At 47.5% G+C, this 17,523-nt stretch overlaps 1 protein-coding gene across 10 annotated transcripts in view; it reads right to left on the bottom strand.

Annotated features, from left to right (window-relative positions):
• Positions 1–17,523, bottom strand: part of CASZ1 (castor zinc finger 1) — a 195,236-nt gene that overhangs the window by 25,741 nt on the left and 151,972 nt on the right. For all 10 annotated transcript variants that reach the window (XM_082295829.1, XM_082295826.1, XM_082295830.1 and 7 more), the window contains 4 exons: positions 10,437–11,277; positions 7,588–7,656; positions 3,141–3,231; positions 919–1,083 (listed from right to left, as the gene is read on the bottom strand). In XM_082295829.1, the coding sequence (XP_082151955.1) occupies positions 919–1,083; positions 3,141–3,231; positions 7,588–7,656; positions 10,437–11,277 (1,166 nt within the window). The remainder of the gene's footprint in view (positions 1–918; positions 1,084–3,140; positions 3,232–7,587; positions 7,657–10,436; positions 11,278–17,523) is intronic.

Raw genomic sequence — 17,523 nt, 5'->3', positions numbered from 1 at the left:
CATACGCTGAAGTCTATCCTAGCAAAGCATTTAAGCATGTGATTAAGGCCTTGTGACTTTAACTGGGGTTTTGAACTGCTGGGACAGGTCAGGAAGGGAGCCTGACTTTTCAGACTAGAAAATCTGTCACCAAGGCTTGGCTGATCACTCTGTTTGTAACTGCAGCACCTTCTCAGGGCAATGGTTTAGGCCACAATTCTACCAAAACAAGTACACGTCAAACCCTTGAACCTGAGGAATGATCAGGGTAAGACCCAAACAATGTGGCGTGTTCATGTCTAGAACAGTAAAGGCATCACAATGACATCTGTGCAGCAGCTCCAGCTGCTTGGCTGCCCCTGAAACATGGCCAGCCTACACCACACACGAGTGCCACTGGCGAAGGACATGGAGAACCAGGGGTGTTAAGTGTAGATATGTGACATTAAGGTTTAATTACTTTAGAAATTGATTATGGAGGAAATTAACCCAGTGCTAAAGGGCAGATGTGCCACAAGAAAGTCTAGTTTCAAGGGAGGGAAAGATTAGATTTGAGTAGAGACAGTGTGGTGGCATTAAAGAAGTCTCTGAGTCTCTGAGAATGGGACTTACTTGAACAAGTCCAAGACTATGAGAAAACCTTGAGACCTGCTTTGCCTCACTGCATGGACAAGGCTTCTAAAAACTGAGAATGGGGTGTGCCTTTGCCATTCCCAACACCTGGCAGGACAAGTGCAGTGAGGACAGGGCATAGACTTGTCAACAAGGTTCCTGAATCAGAAGTGAGCAAGACAGGCTATGAATGTCGTCCCTCTGCTGCCCCTTAGGACAGCCCAATGCTCTCTGACAAGGGAGTGCTGGGTGGCCAGACCTCAGGAATCCTGCCAGACCACCCCAGAAAGGACCTGGCTCACACAGAGGCTCCTGGGCTGCTGTTACCTGCATGCAGTGGTAGTGAGTGCTCTTCCCGTTCAGGTGGCAGCCGTGGTAGTACACGCTGCAGTCGTCCAGGGGGCTGAAGCGCATGAAGCCATGCTGCAGGGAGTTATCACGTTTCTTGTGCATGTTGTAATGCCGAATCACATCCTGTTTACTAGTGAATCTCTGCAGAGATACAGAGACAGACAGTGAGACACACGTGATGCCAGTGGGTGAGTAATCCTGGGGGCAGGGTGGGTGTCTTTTGTTGTTGTTAACAAACTTATGGGACCAGGAGTTGAAAGCTTGGCAGTAATCACCCCAAGAGAATCAGACTAAAGAGGAATTGTGTGCATGTATCTTCTTGGTAAAGGGAAAGTAAATACACATGAAAAGTTCTAGAGTAAACATGACACTGGGGTGATGCCCAGAATCTGCTCCCTGCAGCTTTAAGACTGCAGTTCTTCCAACATAATTTTAGCTGCTACTATCTCAAGAAGTGCTATAGTTAGAAAGCAAACCAGTGAACCGAACAGCCTACAAACAAGTAATCCAAGCTTCCAAGTCACTCACTGTAGTGGTTAGCAAGACACTGGCTGCCACATTCGTGTTGGACTAGAAACTGGGAAAAACCCTTTGTTCTTTTACACTGTCTTCCCATTCTAAGTCTCTTGCATCCCCTAGAAGGTAGGATGGTTTTATTAGGAAAACAGGGACACAAAACCTTCTTGAAGTCACAGAGCAAGATACTTTTCTACAGAAAAAAATAGAGCTCAGAGCTAAATCTGTATGACCAGAATATCCTTTTCATCCTCTACCTGCTTGAAGCAATGAAGGGGTACCCCACTGCCAGAGCAGGCTAAGTGCCTTTAAAATGAAGCTTTTTATTTCTATTTCCCACAGACATCAATATTTACCACTGAAGGTGAGAAAGTAAATCTGATTTTTTAAAAAAGAAATCAATATCCATTTATTTTGAGCAGTAATTGAAAAGGCCTGTATTCTAATGTTTAACAACTTTTCTAGTCTGCCTCATAGGAAACAAATGATTGTCGCTTCCACTCTTTCCTCCTATAATATCAATCCTGATCAATCTTGTTGGTATTGGCACAGGAATATATGGATATAGATTTCAACAGAAATCCCTTGGAGGCTGGAGGTATGATTTCCCAGGGCATACATACAGGATTGCTATTGCCAATCATTGTTAATTTGTGCCCACTTATTACAGAGCGTTACTTATTCTAAAATATATCTCAGCCATAAAATAATTTGCATTTTAAAAAGCAGCCTAAATCCTTATTCCCTGCGAGACCAGACAGCTCCTTTGCAAGCAGCTTCCAGACTCCTCAGGAAATAATCATGAGGCCAATCACAATAATAGGTTTTTCTGTTTTTCCATCCTTTGTGTTTCTCTCTTTCTGGTGCAGGGATATCCGTGTCACAGTTGGGACAGACTCATCTTGATTACTCGATGCTGGGCTAGAAGGACCAGTACGTGCATCCCGGAGAGAAACTCTCCTTTGATCAATAGAAACCCACAGCCAAGCCCAGCAGCTCCAGATCAACTTCCTCTGCTGTGGCCAGACTCATCCCGTGAGACCCAAAGGTCTCCTAGGGCAGGGCTGAAGTTGTGTCTGGTGCACGGCAGAGGCAAACTCTGGGATTCCCGCTCACGCCATCAGCCTGACCACAGAAATGCCAGTGTCAAACTCCCGGACCTGGGATAAGGGTAAACAAACACAGCACGTGACCTGCTGGCTTGACGTGGATGCCCTGGCAATTCTCCCAGCAATTACAGCATTGCTCCTACCCCCGCGCCTTCCCCACAAATCCCGCACTGCTGCTGGTCTTACTGGGTGTTTTGTTGCAGATACTGCTGCTACAAAGTCACTCAGGCAGCAGGAGGGAAAGAGACAGACTAACAGATCAGCATTCCCTAGTTTCAGGCACAGTTTGTAACGCAGCACGATTTACGCTCTTGGTGTTTCACTGATACAAATGTGGAGTAGTTCCCACTGACTTGAGCTGATCTATATTTGGCTCCTCGTTGTAGCGGTCTGAGTTTGGTTAAATGGTATTAGATTGAGTTAAATGGGAGAAAAATAAAGTTGTGTTAAATTCAGAACATATCTTGTCCTCTTTCAGAGCAGCAAACTGAAAAGGCATGTGCGAGGAAAGCACAGGAGGACACACATTCACCCCTGTATGCTCGTGCTGGTAAGTTTTGGGCATTGCTCTACCTGGTAGTTGCACTCTGGGTCAAGGCAGTGGTAATGTTCTCTGTACTGGTACGCGCAGTGTATGTGTCCACAGTGCTGACTGCCAGAGAACCTGCAAACAGGAGAGGGAGAGAGAATAAACCACTGTCCTGGCAGCAGTGCCTGTAAGCAAGGTACAAATGAACTAAGTCCTGTTCCTGCCTTCAACTCACACGTTTATGGAATTAAACCCCACCTCCGTTATCCCCTCCAAGGATGGTGACCCTCTTGCCTTCCCTTGCTTATTTGGCACTATTTAAAGGTGCTTCTTGAGCCGGATCACTCAGGTCTTGTACATCCCTAATCTGTCTTTCCCCTTGAAATTCGTCTTTGTTATCTAAGTTGTTTACTTGGGGAAGCAGAAGGAAGGAGGGTTCCTTGAACTAAACACCACACAGTTCTAGAACAGAGTTTAGATACCACAGCAGCAAGTTTCAGAAACCTCCCATGACAGAAGGAGACAAATAAATGTTGGGCAAATAAGGATTCTAAATTTTAAGTGTAAGCCCATCTAGTAGGACATCAGAAAAGCTGCACATAGCAAATTTGAAAACTCCTGACATACAGGGTGGCAAAAAACACCAGAAAGACAGAAATGCCATGTAATACCTACATACAGTCAGTATGCAGAATTTACTGACTGACAGACACACCAGGAACTGGCACAAGGGGATGATCTAGTAATGGGGTAATCAGTGCAATGAACTCCCTCGTGTATACTCTAAAGGACCCTAGAAGAGCTTGAAAGGGAAAAGCAGTGGAGAGAAAGGGACTCAGAGGGGAAACATTCAAAGATAAAGTACCATCTGCTCAAAGGTTCCTCAAAGGTTCCTCACGTCACTTAAGTGCTAAACACAGCAGGAGTGCATATGATAAAGGGCATGGGAAAGAAATGAGGAAGGGCAACAGATAAAAAAGGAAAATGAGAGGAGTGAGGGTGTCCTGGGGCAAATGAGGAATGGGGCAGGGGCAGGGAAGATTATGGATCATTGTAAGGTGAGGTAACGTGAGGCTACAGGACAGAAAAGGTCTGGATGAAAAGCAATACTAAATAAGCCATTTCTGAAGCACAGTAAGGAAGAGGAGGTCAACTGTGGAGACAGCAGGGCCTTTAGGAGATGGAAAGGGGACTTAATTGACAGAAAAGATAGACATTGCTAAAAAATTAAATGACTTCTTTGCCTCAGCATTCACAAAGGGAGACAGGGACAGATGCCAGGAGCAGACATGCCTTTCCCTGGGGAAGAAGAAGAAATACTGCAGGAAATCAGGATCACGTCAGAACAGGTGATTGAGAAACTGGAACAAACCTCAGCAGCAGAGAAGAAACAAACCACAAGGCAAACAGCAGGGCTGGCTGCACAAACAAAGGTGTGGAACTGAGAGCAGAGGAAGAGATTCCTGCTCAACGCCTGGGCAACTGCTAGGCTTGTCCAGGGCAGCCGCCAGAGCCACCGTGACACTGACCAGGGACATGTGGCTCCACAGCACATGTAACCAACTGGTCCTGCTAGTCCAGGGCTTTAGGTCAGCAGCACCACCAGCAGCTCTTCGAGGAAAGAAACTGCCCTGTGCGAAGCTTCCTCTCTATTCCACTGATGTGATAGGGAAGAAAGAGCAAAGGGCTGTGCAGGGCTGAGAACTGTGTGGTGCAGACCAGGCAGAGAGAAGAGGAAGATAAAGACCTTGCTGACAAATACAAAGCAGTTGAAAATATTATCCAAAATGAGGCTGCAAAATGATTAGAGATACCAACTTGAGTAAAAGAAGGGCCAGACACCAAAGAGATCAGACTCCAGGAGATGAGTTACTTGAAGCCTCCTAGCAGGAATAACACATGGGCTCAGTTTTAAAAACAACAGCTAAACAAGCACTCCAGCACTTCCAACTCCTACCCTCCTTTCCATGTGCCATGGAAAGGTTTGTGTGGTGTCTGCAGCACAGGAAGGGACAGACAAGTGCTCCACCAAACCATGTGCTGGGGGAAGGAGCAAAGTGGCAAACCCAGCACAAAGGGGAAATTCTGCTCCTTCAGTGTGCAAGGTTGGGCTTCTAAAGGGTTATATTATCCTGTGTTTCTTCTGACACTTGAAACAGTTCAAAGCTATTAATTTTTAAAGCACAGCATCTGTTTAGGTTTTTCATAACAGGAAAGCTTACACACCACACATTTACTTACACGCATACACACGCGCACATTTACATGCACAGACTCTACAGTACATCAACACCCCCTTGAATTTACATGAACGTACCCACAATTTCCATGCACGTGAACAGACAGAAACACACACACCTGAAACAAGGAAACTCACAGACACACTGATATACAAATCCAAACTCCTAAATTGTCAATACAGACACATAGATTCATTTGCACAAGAACAACCCACTCCCTCTTCCTTTACATTAATCGGTTCACTTTCTTTTTTTCGGCCAGAAAGAACTAGTCTTGATCTGGCAAGAGTTGATAAATAAATAATAATAAAAATAATAAATAAAGAAGTCAGCATGCTTAGAGAGTGTTTACAGACTCATTACTCTGTAACGATGATGTGAAAGAAGAAAAAAAAAAACCCACCCCAATTACAAGGGGGGGAGGAAACTCACACAGAAATAAATATTTAAGCAAGTGCTGCCAGAAGCACCATCTGCTGAGGCACTAATAATAATAATAATAATTTTTTCTGTGGTCTTTTTTTTTTTATTATAAATATACACGGAGGAGGAGGGGGAAAAACAACCCAACCCAAACTAGCTAAGTAAGAGGTTTTGTTTTGTTGTGTGAGAGAATGGATTATCCCTGGGCAGCTTTTGGCAGTGGCTTTGGCAAACTCATTAAGCTAATTATGCAGTACAGACATAAGAGTGTTGTGTCTCTTCTCCCCCCACCCCTTGATTTTAAGGCTTTAAACTGTTTTTAAAAATGTGTGTAAATTGAAGGGAAATGGCTGTGCTGCCAACGGGTGGCTTGCGGAGCCTTTTAAGCAGGATGTGGTGTCCCTGAGGTAGTTCACAAACCTCCCTCAGCTACCTGCCTGACCCAGGGGAAGGGGCTCGCAGAGCTCTGCAAGCAGTGGATGTGGCTGAAGTGTTTGCACAGTTCTCTTCTTGAGAGGGGAATGGGGGACAGAAAGGTGCTACCTCCTCTCCCACTGCAGCCCCTGCAATTCCTGCAATCTCAGAAACAAAAGGATGCTGCTCCTTCTGCCCCATGCAGAGAGTGGTTTAAACCCCTGCTTTCCTTCCTATATTCTATACACTCTACTACTGTCCTCTCCCCCGAGGCAGTGAATTTCCACATGCACTTGAGGCATTGCTGCTTGAGGAGCTGCCTGTGGTGGTGCAACTGTCCTCTCTTCCCATGGGGTCTTCTGCCCCCTTGTCCTACATCTGGGATTTGTGCAAAAGGGAGGAAATTAAGTCACCTCTCGTTCCACTCTTGAGCTAGGAGAGTGCCATTCCCACTCTTTTTCCCTGCCAAAATGTTCCCTTCACCTTCCTAGCAGCTGACTGTCTCCCACAAGGAGACTCCCTGTGGGCTCTGGTAAGGTGGGAAAGCACAGTGCACATTCCCTTCCCCTCTCATTAATAAGTGCCCAAATGCTGGTGGGAGCAAACCCTCTAGTTCTTTCCCTGGAGAGAAGTGTTTGCTTGCTTCCCTGCCTCATGTCTGACTGGATACAAGGGGCTTTTGTTGGGAGCTTTCTCACAGTACAGATGGAGGATTCAACTGGCTGGGGGCAAAGCCTGATGGACCCTTTATACCATGAGCTCTTAACCAGGCAGGTGGTATGCAATCTCCTCTGTCCCTCTGGCTCTTGTGGCATTACTCACTCCGTCCCACCACAACAGCCTTGGGCTCCCTCTCAGCATCGCTGTCCTGACCTAAGCATGCCCACAGCTGTGATAAGGTGCCCTACTCTGCACCTGATTCAGTGAGGGTTTCTCAGACAAATGAGCTGCAAAAATTTTCTAGGATAAACATCCCATGTTGATGCCAAGAGCTGCCTGAACTCCAGTCACTTGTGAATTTCTCCAGCCTAGATTCTCAGATGTGAGATATTCTCTGCTTGCCTCCTGCAGACACCGGACATGGTAGAGGAAAAAGGCAGTGGACAGAAAAAACAACAGTCAAGAGGCAGAACTCCCATTTAAATCCTGGGCTTCTTCAGTGAAGCATTTTTCCACTATCTGTCACAAAGTCTAACAACTCCAGGGAGCTAAGCATGTTCTTGGCGTGACTGTATACCTCTCACAGCTACTGCTCTCCCAAGCAGGGGGACAGAGCAAGTACAGATGCCATGGGAAATGGAAGTGCCAAAGTCTGGTTTAAACACTTGATCCAGACGAGACCTCGTCTCTCCCACCACCACTCCACCTTCTTACTCCCAGCCCTCTCTCCAGAAAAGTCAAAAGTTTTGCCTACCTGGCAATATACTTCTGGTAAATATTTACGTCTTCGCTGACGGCTGGTTTGTCAGTGGGTAATCCATTCCTAATGAGAGACACACAGGGCAGAGCTGGTTAACAGGAACAGGGCACAGCGTACACTTCTTGTTTCTCTCACACACTGCTGACAGATCAGGAGAGAGGGCCCAGGGAAGGGTACCAGCAAAGACACCCGTAAGTTTAAATTCCCTCCCCTTTGCTCTTCAAATCCCATACCTTCTTTTCCTAGGGAAATATACAGGCTGCCTACCACCCTTCCTGCATGTTCCCTCTTTGCAGGATTCAGAGCAGCTTGTAGGAGAAACTGAGACCAACCACAAAACCTGTTTCTACAGAAAAAAATAAAAACCCCTATACAAAAAAGTAAACAAAAAAGTTGTTTGCAAACAAACACCTCTCTGAGTCACCTGGCAGTGCTGCCCTTGTATGCACAGAAGCTCTGCCCCTGGCTCAGCTGCAGGAGAAGAGTCTCTGTGCCAGCCACGTTGTGAGCTACTGCCCATTTCCCTGTGGCCAGCTGCACTGGAACAGTGGCTCCAGCCCCTGGATGGGGCTTCAAATGCCTCTTTGTTTCACAGATACCCCAAAACTCCAACAGACAGATTATGTATTTTAATCAATGAGAAAAACACCCCAACCTGGGGATAAGCCTGGATTATTTTACATCATTAGGAAGCAGACAAAAATAACATCCTCAGTGAGTTCAGGAAGAGGGAAAATGAGATGCAGGGCCAGACTCCAGCCTACCCAAGAGATAGGGCCACCCCAACGCATCCCCAGACAGGCTGCACACCATCTTCTTTGTGTTCTTTGTCTGTGCCCAACCTCCACTCCTCCTCCTGACAGCTCTGCACCCCGGTTTAAACAAGGACACTTTTGCACAGAGTTCACTTGAAGGTAGAAGTTCAGGGCAGGTTAATGGCACTTGATGTAAGAAAGTTTAAACCCACGGCAAGGGTGTATGTGCAGATGTATGAGAGTGAAGGGTAATTCCTGTCAGGTTATTGAACCTAGTGGGGACTGGGAATGGGAAGCCACGGCCCAGATACTGCAGTCAGCACTTCCTTCACCAGCACAATTAACGGGCTGCTGTCTTTTACCATGGAAGCCTGTATCGAGTGAGTAGACTGAAGGAGAAGGGACCAGAGCCCATTCGGTACTGCAGTGTGTGATCAGGACACGGGAAGTGCCAGGTTGAAGGTCCTGGTCATCCTCCATTCCAGCTGCAGCCCCATCATGATGCCCTGGTTGAGGAAGTCCTGTGGCCAGAGGAAGGATCACCATTGTGCTGGCAAACCCACATCTGGCAAGAGGCAGGAAATATGCAAGAGAAAGGAAAGCCAACTGGGATTCCAGTGCAACACCACAGCAGATATAAGGCCTGCTTATCTTGCTTGTGCCTTCAGGCACAGCTCTACGATGGCGACTGAACCCCAGGCAGGTGAGTGTTCTGAAGACACTTCGGGCACAGGGTCTTGGACCAAGTCACCCATCACAATAAGGCACTGAGTCTACAGGAGTATTTACAACACTGTGTTTTTAAGTAATACGAGTCCCTGCCTGTCATCTGGGGCACGTACAGGTTCATTCTGAGCAGGACCCCGAGCAGACCCTGAACATCCTGAGCAGATGCAGATGTTAATAATACTCTGCCCTTTCCCATGGAGCTCTCAGTTTGTCTGCAGGCAGTTGATAAAACAACCATTTCACATGGAAGACAGGTACCATTACATGGCTCTGCCTTCCATGTGGGGAAACAGGGAAAATGGGTGATGCAGACTTTGCTGGGACTGCAAAGAGCATTCAAGCAAGGATTTAGCCCAGGGTGTCCTAGGTCCACATACCAAACACAAAACAGCCTTTTTCTGCACCAGAGGACCAAGCAGTAGGGTAGGTATGATGGCACAGAGGGCAGGACAGAAGGCCCTGGACTTACTAGAAATGACCCCATGGGATTCACACCGCACAACAGCCCCAGGTTCACAGTGAGAAACAAGTAAATCCAAACCATGACATGAAAGCAGAGAAGTCTCTCCCCTCCTCCCTGCTGCAGCCTGACATACACATGTATCTCTTCTACAGCTCCCACCTCTGGAAGTCACATTAAAAAATAATCCAAGGTTTGGCAAGGCCTTCAGATACCTCCATTCAGTCAATGGCATCACTGCAGAGACTGCTGGCAATGCATGTGCAGGAGGCTATTAGTGGTAATTGGGCTAATGAGTTTGCCCAGTCTGAGGGGTAATTGAATCACCTCTGTTTGTGCAAGCAAATTGAGAAGACACAGGCCTGGCCCCACAGAAGTAGGTATATGCCTAACTCCTATGGAAATTGATGGGAATTAGGCACCAAAACATCTTCTGAGTTCTGGGACAAACAAAAAGCCCCCTCTTGCTAATAGTAAAGTCAGAAGAGTCATGCCTTTGAGTTAAATGGAAACAAAAATCAGGTTCTCCTACATATACATCCAGATGCCTGGGAAACCAGAGGGAGAAGAAAATAAAGTTGTTCCAGCCTTGACCTTAAGAGCGCTGACAGCCCCACGTTCCCTCCTCTTTCATTTTAACATATGAACTCAGGAGCTATTGAACTCCAGATTCACGGCTATGACTGCTGATGGCAGGTCACAGCCTTAGTGCAGATCAGATAAACAGAGATTAAGGTGTAAAAGAGCAGCAGACACTTCAACAGAGAGCAAAGAGAACCGTCCCATGAACAGTGCAGTATTTATCACCGCAAGAACTTGGATTTCCCACTGAACCACACACAGACTTCTGGTATGATCCCCCACTAATACAAAGACAAGAAAAGTGGGAGGACACTTACTTTACTGTAGAGACTGTTCCAGTTGTGATGGAGTCCGTCTTGGAGAAAGTTGATTTCAGGTACTCAGGAGTGTTGAATGGCAATGAGATGGACTGCTCTGGCCCAGCCACAGGGGTGCTGCTGGGGGTACTGGTGAGGGAAGCAGGGGCCAGGCTGGGGACTGGAGCTTTTACTGGAGTAAGCTTCTGAATGTTCCTCACATCGTACTTGGAAGGCCGGCCTACCTTGCCTGTCTTGAAGGCAATGGCTCCTCCCATATCTGGGTTTCCCTCCCCAGGCTTGAAAAGGTGCAAGTACTTGACGTTTTCTAGGTCATACTTGGAGGCCTTCTTGTAAGTGTTGCCATTTTGTGGCCTGATGCTCTCACCCGTCTTCAGCTTTTGAATGAAGAAGTCATATTTGGAGGCCCGTGACATCAGGCCTTGCATCTGAGAACTGCTGGGAGAGGGCAGTGGCAGGATAGTGGCTTTGGTCTCCGTCAGCATGGAGGCGTCTGGACCTGGCACCCGAATGGGCTGTGCCAGCACTGAGGAAGGTTCTTTGCCCAGCTTGGAGCCCAACTCCTCAGATTTGGCCAAGTGCATGGGCCATGAGAGTTGCTCTCCAGCTTTCAGTTTGCGGATGTACTCCTCATACTTGGAGAAGCGGGCTCGTTTGCTCATGGCATCTTCGCCGGGGAGAGAGGCAACAGTTGCAGTGGCCTCTGAGGTAGCATCGTTCAGCTTGTCGAAGCTGATCTTGCGGGCCAGCTCATCCCGCATGTTCTGGTCGTCGTAGCCGAACATGCCCAGGAACTCGTTCATGGTGGTGGCGGCGTAATCCCGCAGTGATGAAGCTTCCCCTGCAGAGAAACCAGAGGAGAGAGTCACACAAGGCACTGATTTTTTTTCTCCTCCCATACCAGCACTAGAAGCAGGGGGGCGGGGGGAGGAAGGGGAGAGGGGAACATGATCTACTGACGTTTGGCTCACTTGTTAGGTTTTATGACTCTTAAATTAATTTGTTTAAAAAAAAAAGTAATTAATACTGGGGTAAAATAAAAAGAGTTCATCAATGCCAGGAAAATCAATTTCCTAAATGTTCTAGCCGATGGCTTTTCAGTACATTAAACAAAGTTTCATAAATGTCTCTGCACTCTTGCCTTGGTCTAATATGAAGAAAAAGTAATTTTACTGGAAGTGAGACCAATGCCAATACGCCGAGGTTTGTACAGATCTGTCCTTGTGTATGTTTATGTATGGAAGGAGATGCACAGAGGATAGATGGCAGCATGTGTAAGAGGGAAAACCCACACGAAAATGCTACGTGTGTTGGGGAAGAGCAAGCAAGGCTGAGAGCAGGCAGGACAGCATAGTCTGAAATGGGTAAGGGAGACAGGCAAGGCAACGTATGGGGTAGAGCAGGAGGAGGGCAGAACAGAATAGTGCAGAGAAGAGGAGAGCAGCAGAGGTGGAGATGAATCAAGGCAGGGGAAGAGCAGCAAAGGCTGTCTGCATGAGAAACTTGGCAATGAGGAGTAGGGGAAAGAGTGGAGAAGGCAAGACAAAGACAGGACAGCTCCCCATCACTGTTGCAGTCCTTCCCTCCCCTGTCAATTCTGTAAGGGTTCACTCAGTTTGCTCTCTTCCTTCTCCATCCCTATGACTGGACAGCTACTACTCGCCATGCGGAAAAGGGCCGCAGTCCAGTGAATGCTGTGGAAACTGACAGGCAGCCTCCCAAGGAGCCAGGAACAGCTTCCAGTAACACCAGGAAAGGGGAAAGTCCACACAGGTGAAAAACAGGTAAGGAACAGCCTTTTCTCCATCAGGATTTGGACTGAGGAGAGGAAGCTGTTGTCCTGATGTGGGCTCCAAGGAGGGGGAGAAAGCCAGTGCTCTGGGTTGGGGAAGGGGCAGGAAGGGGTTAGTCTAACAGAGCCTGATTACAGGGAGGAAGAATAAGCAAAAGCTGTCCTTCCTTGGGTCTGTCCCTCCCTTCTTCCCTCCCCTACTCCCTCAGGCAGTTTCACAGGCCACCAGGATGGGAAGAACACACATCTGGAGGTCACCCAATATCAGTGTAAAGGAGGAAATAAAGACTGCTCTGACGCTCTGGCTTGGCCTCATTTAGGCTTCAGTCTGACACAACGCTCCTCCTCCTCTCCCTCTTGCTTTCTCCTGCAGAGCAAAGATTTACTGTGTGCAGGAGTCCTTCAAACCTCCCTCGTCATCTTTACTAAACACTCGCTCTGGCTTAATGGGCAAGCACACTCCTTTCCAGGCAGCCAGCACACGGAGGTACACTGGCAGCAGAAGGGAAGTTCTGGGCATGGGGTCCCGCTCCAAACAAAGCAACACTGCCTTGAAACACAGTGGAAAAGGAAGGCACCAAGACACTGCCACAGAACAGGTCAGCAGATTCAAAAGATCCCTAAGATGCGGGGGATCTGACAGCCAGTGATGCCACTTGCAGAGGCAGGCACGTACATGAGAGCATTTCCGCGCACACAAGAGCCTGTCAATGAGCACAGTCGAAGTTCAATAGCCATCAGCTCCCACAAATCAGTTTTCACAGGACTCTATGGAGGAAAAGACTGCCTGTGATGGGCACTAAATGGGCAAGACCATGAAGGTCACATTCCTGCTCCAGGATTGCCTGGAATAGCTGTTTTACTGCAGCACAAGTGCTGCTGTGCTGGTTCCCTGTGTACGGGGTTCTGGGGGAAGGCAATGTGAAGAACACACCTGGAGCCTGCAAGGCGAAGGACAAAGCCACACCTGCTGGGATCTGGTTTAGCCCAAAATGACCTTCCAGTTCCAGGCACTTAAGCCCAGCATTCTGCATGGGATTTGGGATGCCTGACTCCAGAATAAACACCCTGTTAGTTACAGAATGGGTGGCAATGCTGCTGTAGTGTCAGGCTCAGAGTGCAGCACAACCTCATGGGCCGGTATAAATCTTACAGGATGTTAAATGCAGAACCATTCCCCACTGGGTCCCAGTAACAAGACTTGCCTGAAGGACAACTTTATCTTTCACATATAGCATATTAAAAAATTTCATTCTGCTTTAAAGCAGTTCTCCTCTTCACCTCTTTTTTTTTCTTTTCCCCACTTCCATTTCAGTGTATGACCCAACAAAAAAGAATGAACCCATGAAATCCCTACTGGGTCTAACAATTTCCTGTTTTTGTTAAATCTGCTTTCCCTGTTCTGCATTTCCTTTCTTTTTGGACCTGTAAAACAACCCCCAGCTTCCCTCATAATGCCCTGAATTCCAAGCACTGCACAGAAAAACTCTAGCCAGCCTGTGTCAAGCTGGAAGGGGAAAAAGAATACCACATTGAGGATCTGATATGAAATTAAACTATTAAATGTGATTTTTGCTAGCTTTAACCACTGCCCTGAAAGCCTGTGTGTCCAGTCTTTGGTACCATGTGGCTATGCCTCAACTGGTGTAAACAGTTAGATGCAAAATCCAAGCCTACAGGAAAGGGTGGGGGGTGGTTCAGAACTTCTTTTGAGCTTTGTGAAGTCCGAGTTCAGGTTGCATTGTCATGGATTTAATCCCCAAACCCATCTTGAATTCTGCTTTTCCTTTGCTCAGATTTGGTTCCAGATGATCACAACACCCTTCCCTGATCAACAGCTTTGCCGGTGCTGCTCAGTCTTTCCTCACCCACATCTGAGACAAAGTCCTGGCCAGTTCCCACTGCTCACTGCCAGGAAGTGCAGCTCTACTCATCCAGCAGGAACCCAGCATGAGCCCAGCACACCCCCTGAAGTTAAGACAACCTGCACTTAATTGCTCAGGCACCTAACATGAAGGTCAGAGGCTCCTCCAGTGGAGGCACCTTACAGCAGGGAGCTGGCTCACCAGAAGGATAGTATGAGGCTCAGTCACCTCACTTCGCATACACTTTCAGACAACGGTGAAGAGGTAATTAATATTACCTAATCGACAGAAAACCCTCCTTGTATCCACAAACAGACAAAAATGAAGCAGGACAACAGCTGGGAAACACATCCCTGTGTGGAGTCCTGGAAGCCACAGGAAGCATTATCCCTGTGTTTTCCTCTCCCTTCCCTGCCCAGCATTTTCCTCTCCTTTCCTGTGTGATAATAAAAGGGCTCCCTCTCCCCTTGCCGCTACTCTCCATTTGTGGGCATTGCCAAAGAGCAGAGATCTGTGTGTCTCAGAGCAGCTATCATATCACAAAGGATCCGAAGCTAGCAAAAAAGGTGCTAAAAATAGCCCGCAGCAGCACACTATATATGGAAGGAAAAGCAAAACAGCCCAAATGGAGTGCAAGGTCTGAATACTGGGGGATGGGACATCCCAGACAAGGCTCTGTCCTTTATTCTGCTTGGGAGGGAAAACTCATAGACTTGGGGATACAGCATGATGAGCAAGAAACTGGCACTTGGCATGTACACTCTCCTAAGTGGAATCTCCCCAGGAAATTAGGAAGAGAAAACCCTCCTGGGTTGAAAACAGGGCCAATGAATATTCCAAGAGACTTAGCCAAGAAGCTAAGAAAAGAAAGGCAGATCTGAAAGCTTGTACAGGGGGAAGCTCCTACTGACTACTTTAGCCCACTGTGTAACAGACAAAGTAGAGAACATGTGTAGGAAAATCTCCCTGGGTATGTGTGCGTCAGTGAGCGATTGTGGAAAGGGATCTGTGTCAGAGACTGCACTGAGAAATCTCGTTGCTATATATAAATGTGCACAGAGAAGCATGGGCCAGTCAGTGAGCAAGAGAGGGTGCCTGAATGAATGAAGAAACATATCTGTACTATCAGATCAGCTTCTGACACCCATCTCCTGACACACACCAGCTTTGTGACTCTTAAATGTGCTTCCCAGGTGGACCAGGGAGGAGGCACACAGGGCAAGACTGAGCACTGACTCCTCAGTCCTCCCCTTCCAAGGGGAGGCTTGAAAAGAAACTCCATCTTATTTCAAAGCATGAGGATTGAATAGCATTGACTGAGTCTCTGTGAACTTCTGCCTGATGCACAACAAGCCTTACTGTCAGCCAGGAAGGACACAAAGCTGGCCAGGATTTGGCAACAGACCACAAGTGGTGCTGGTGGAAGGCATGGGCAGTAGCTGAATCCCCAGAAAGTGGACAATATGTGGACACACCTGTGAAGCAGGAACCCTTCTCATCCCCATATAATTAGGATCTCTTTTCCCTCTGACCAAGAAAGCCTGTTACATGTAGGATTTGGTTTTCTGTGTGGCTCCTGTTTTCCACACAAGTTTCTAGCTGATAAAAGTATGGGCTTAGTTTTAAATGCTGCTCAGCACTGTCAGCTCTGTACCCTCTGTTCTCACAGGGAGCAACTGGTGCTCAGAATCTTCAAATCAAGGTTTCTGCGATGACTCCCCCAAGGCCACTTCGACTGGGAGGGCAGAGCTGTATTCCTCTCCTTTCATCTGACTCCTGCTACCCCTCAACTCCTACAAAAAAATCCCTCCTTTTTGACAGAAGAGGTTCCAAATCTCACTGGAATAAATTTAGCTCACACCCAATAACCAGGGTGTTTAGGACTTGGTGATGAACAGCTGAAAATTAATTTCCTGAACACTGACAGAGAAAGTAAAGGAAAATAACTTTGTCCTTTCCAAAGCAAGGGATGTTTCTTGTGCTTTCAGGGAAATGTTGCAAATGACATTTATAACAAGGTTCTTGAAGCAGACGTTCAAGACGTGGCAGCACGTCTGTTTGCAAGTCAAGTCCCACATGGCTCTATATGTAAACTGGACCCCTCATGTGCCATTACCTGCCTTAGACATAAATGAAGCTTCAGCCCCTGCCCCCCCCAACAGTTTCCTATTTTTGCATAATCCTTTGACAATACAGCCCTGCAAAGGTATTTTACTGAAATCTCCTACCCCAGAGAGAAACCTCATGTCCTTTTCATTTTCCCCAGTTTGGTAACATTTTTTTTACATTTAAGTTCCCCTCTTTTTAGTTTTCATAGCAAATAAAAGCTGCAAATGGTGGGGTGGGTGGAGTGGTGTGAATTAAAACAAACTAAAACAAGAGTCCAGGCACAATCACCTTGTGTCTGGGAACGACAAGGGCTTTCCTATCAAAGGAAACTGAAGGTCACACTTTCCCTCATTGATCTTGCAATGTTTGTTAATTACTCTGTCACTGATGTGGCGAAGGATAATTAAACAGCTCTGTTTATATCTTATATGCATAATTATGTGCGCTGCCACTGAACTCGTGAAGACTAGAGAATGTGCCTCTCCAGAAGGGGAACGGACAGACGGAGATGAGTTTCAGCTGCATTATTAACAGGAGGAGGAAAACATGCGCACACACAAAAGGAGGAAAGTTTGATGGATTCACAAAGTGCTGAGATCAGGGGAGGGGTGTGTGCAGGTGGAGCAGATTAAGGGAAGATCTTTCAATTACAGATCCAGCCCAGCTGAGTGACAAATGGGGTGGGAGCTGCTCTGCCCTAATGGAGAGAATTCAATTCACCCAAAGCTTTTATCAAGGCTTAGCAGTCATACACCCCCCCAAATCAATCTGGGGGAAACCTGGGTATCAGAAAGGGAGTAAGAAAATCATCTTAGGCTTTCCCCAGTATCTCTTGTTGAACTCAGCTTTTGAATGAACCACAAAAATAAAGCAGAAGCAATCTGAAAATAAGAAATACACAGCTGGAGGGAGAACACACGAGATGGTGGGGGAAACAGGTTTGGGAGTGGGCATTTTCACCAGCTCTATCCCGAGCTCAGGGTGGGCAAAGCTCGAGGACTAGGCCCCTCATGAGGGGAGGCAACACCACGATACGAGCGTCACCTCAGCTCCTCCAACCGGGCCGAGGGACCATGAAGCAGCAAGAAGGAATAGCGATGTTTGGGGTTGGGTGGCTCTGTAGGGGCTCTCTGGGGACCATCCCAGCCCTGCCCTGGCTTGGTGCATCCTCCCACAGGCTCCCCCTGGTCCAGTCCAGTCCCTGGAGGAACACCTCGGTGGCCATTCCTTCCAGAACCTTCATCCCAGTGACTGCTTCCATCCTGCCCAGGTGCGGCCCGGCCCCGCAGGTGGGGCTGTCCTGTCCTGGGGCCATGCTCGG

This window comes from Coloeus monedula (assembly GCF_965178545.1).
Source record: "Coloeus monedula genome assembly, chromosome: 22".
NCBI classification, from domain to species: domain Eukaryota; kingdom Metazoa; phylum Chordata; class Aves; order Passeriformes; family Corvidae; genus Coloeus; species Coloeus monedula.
The sequence above is the reverse complement of the archived record's forward strand: the minus strand, read 5'-3'. Positions and strand labels throughout refer to the sequence as shown.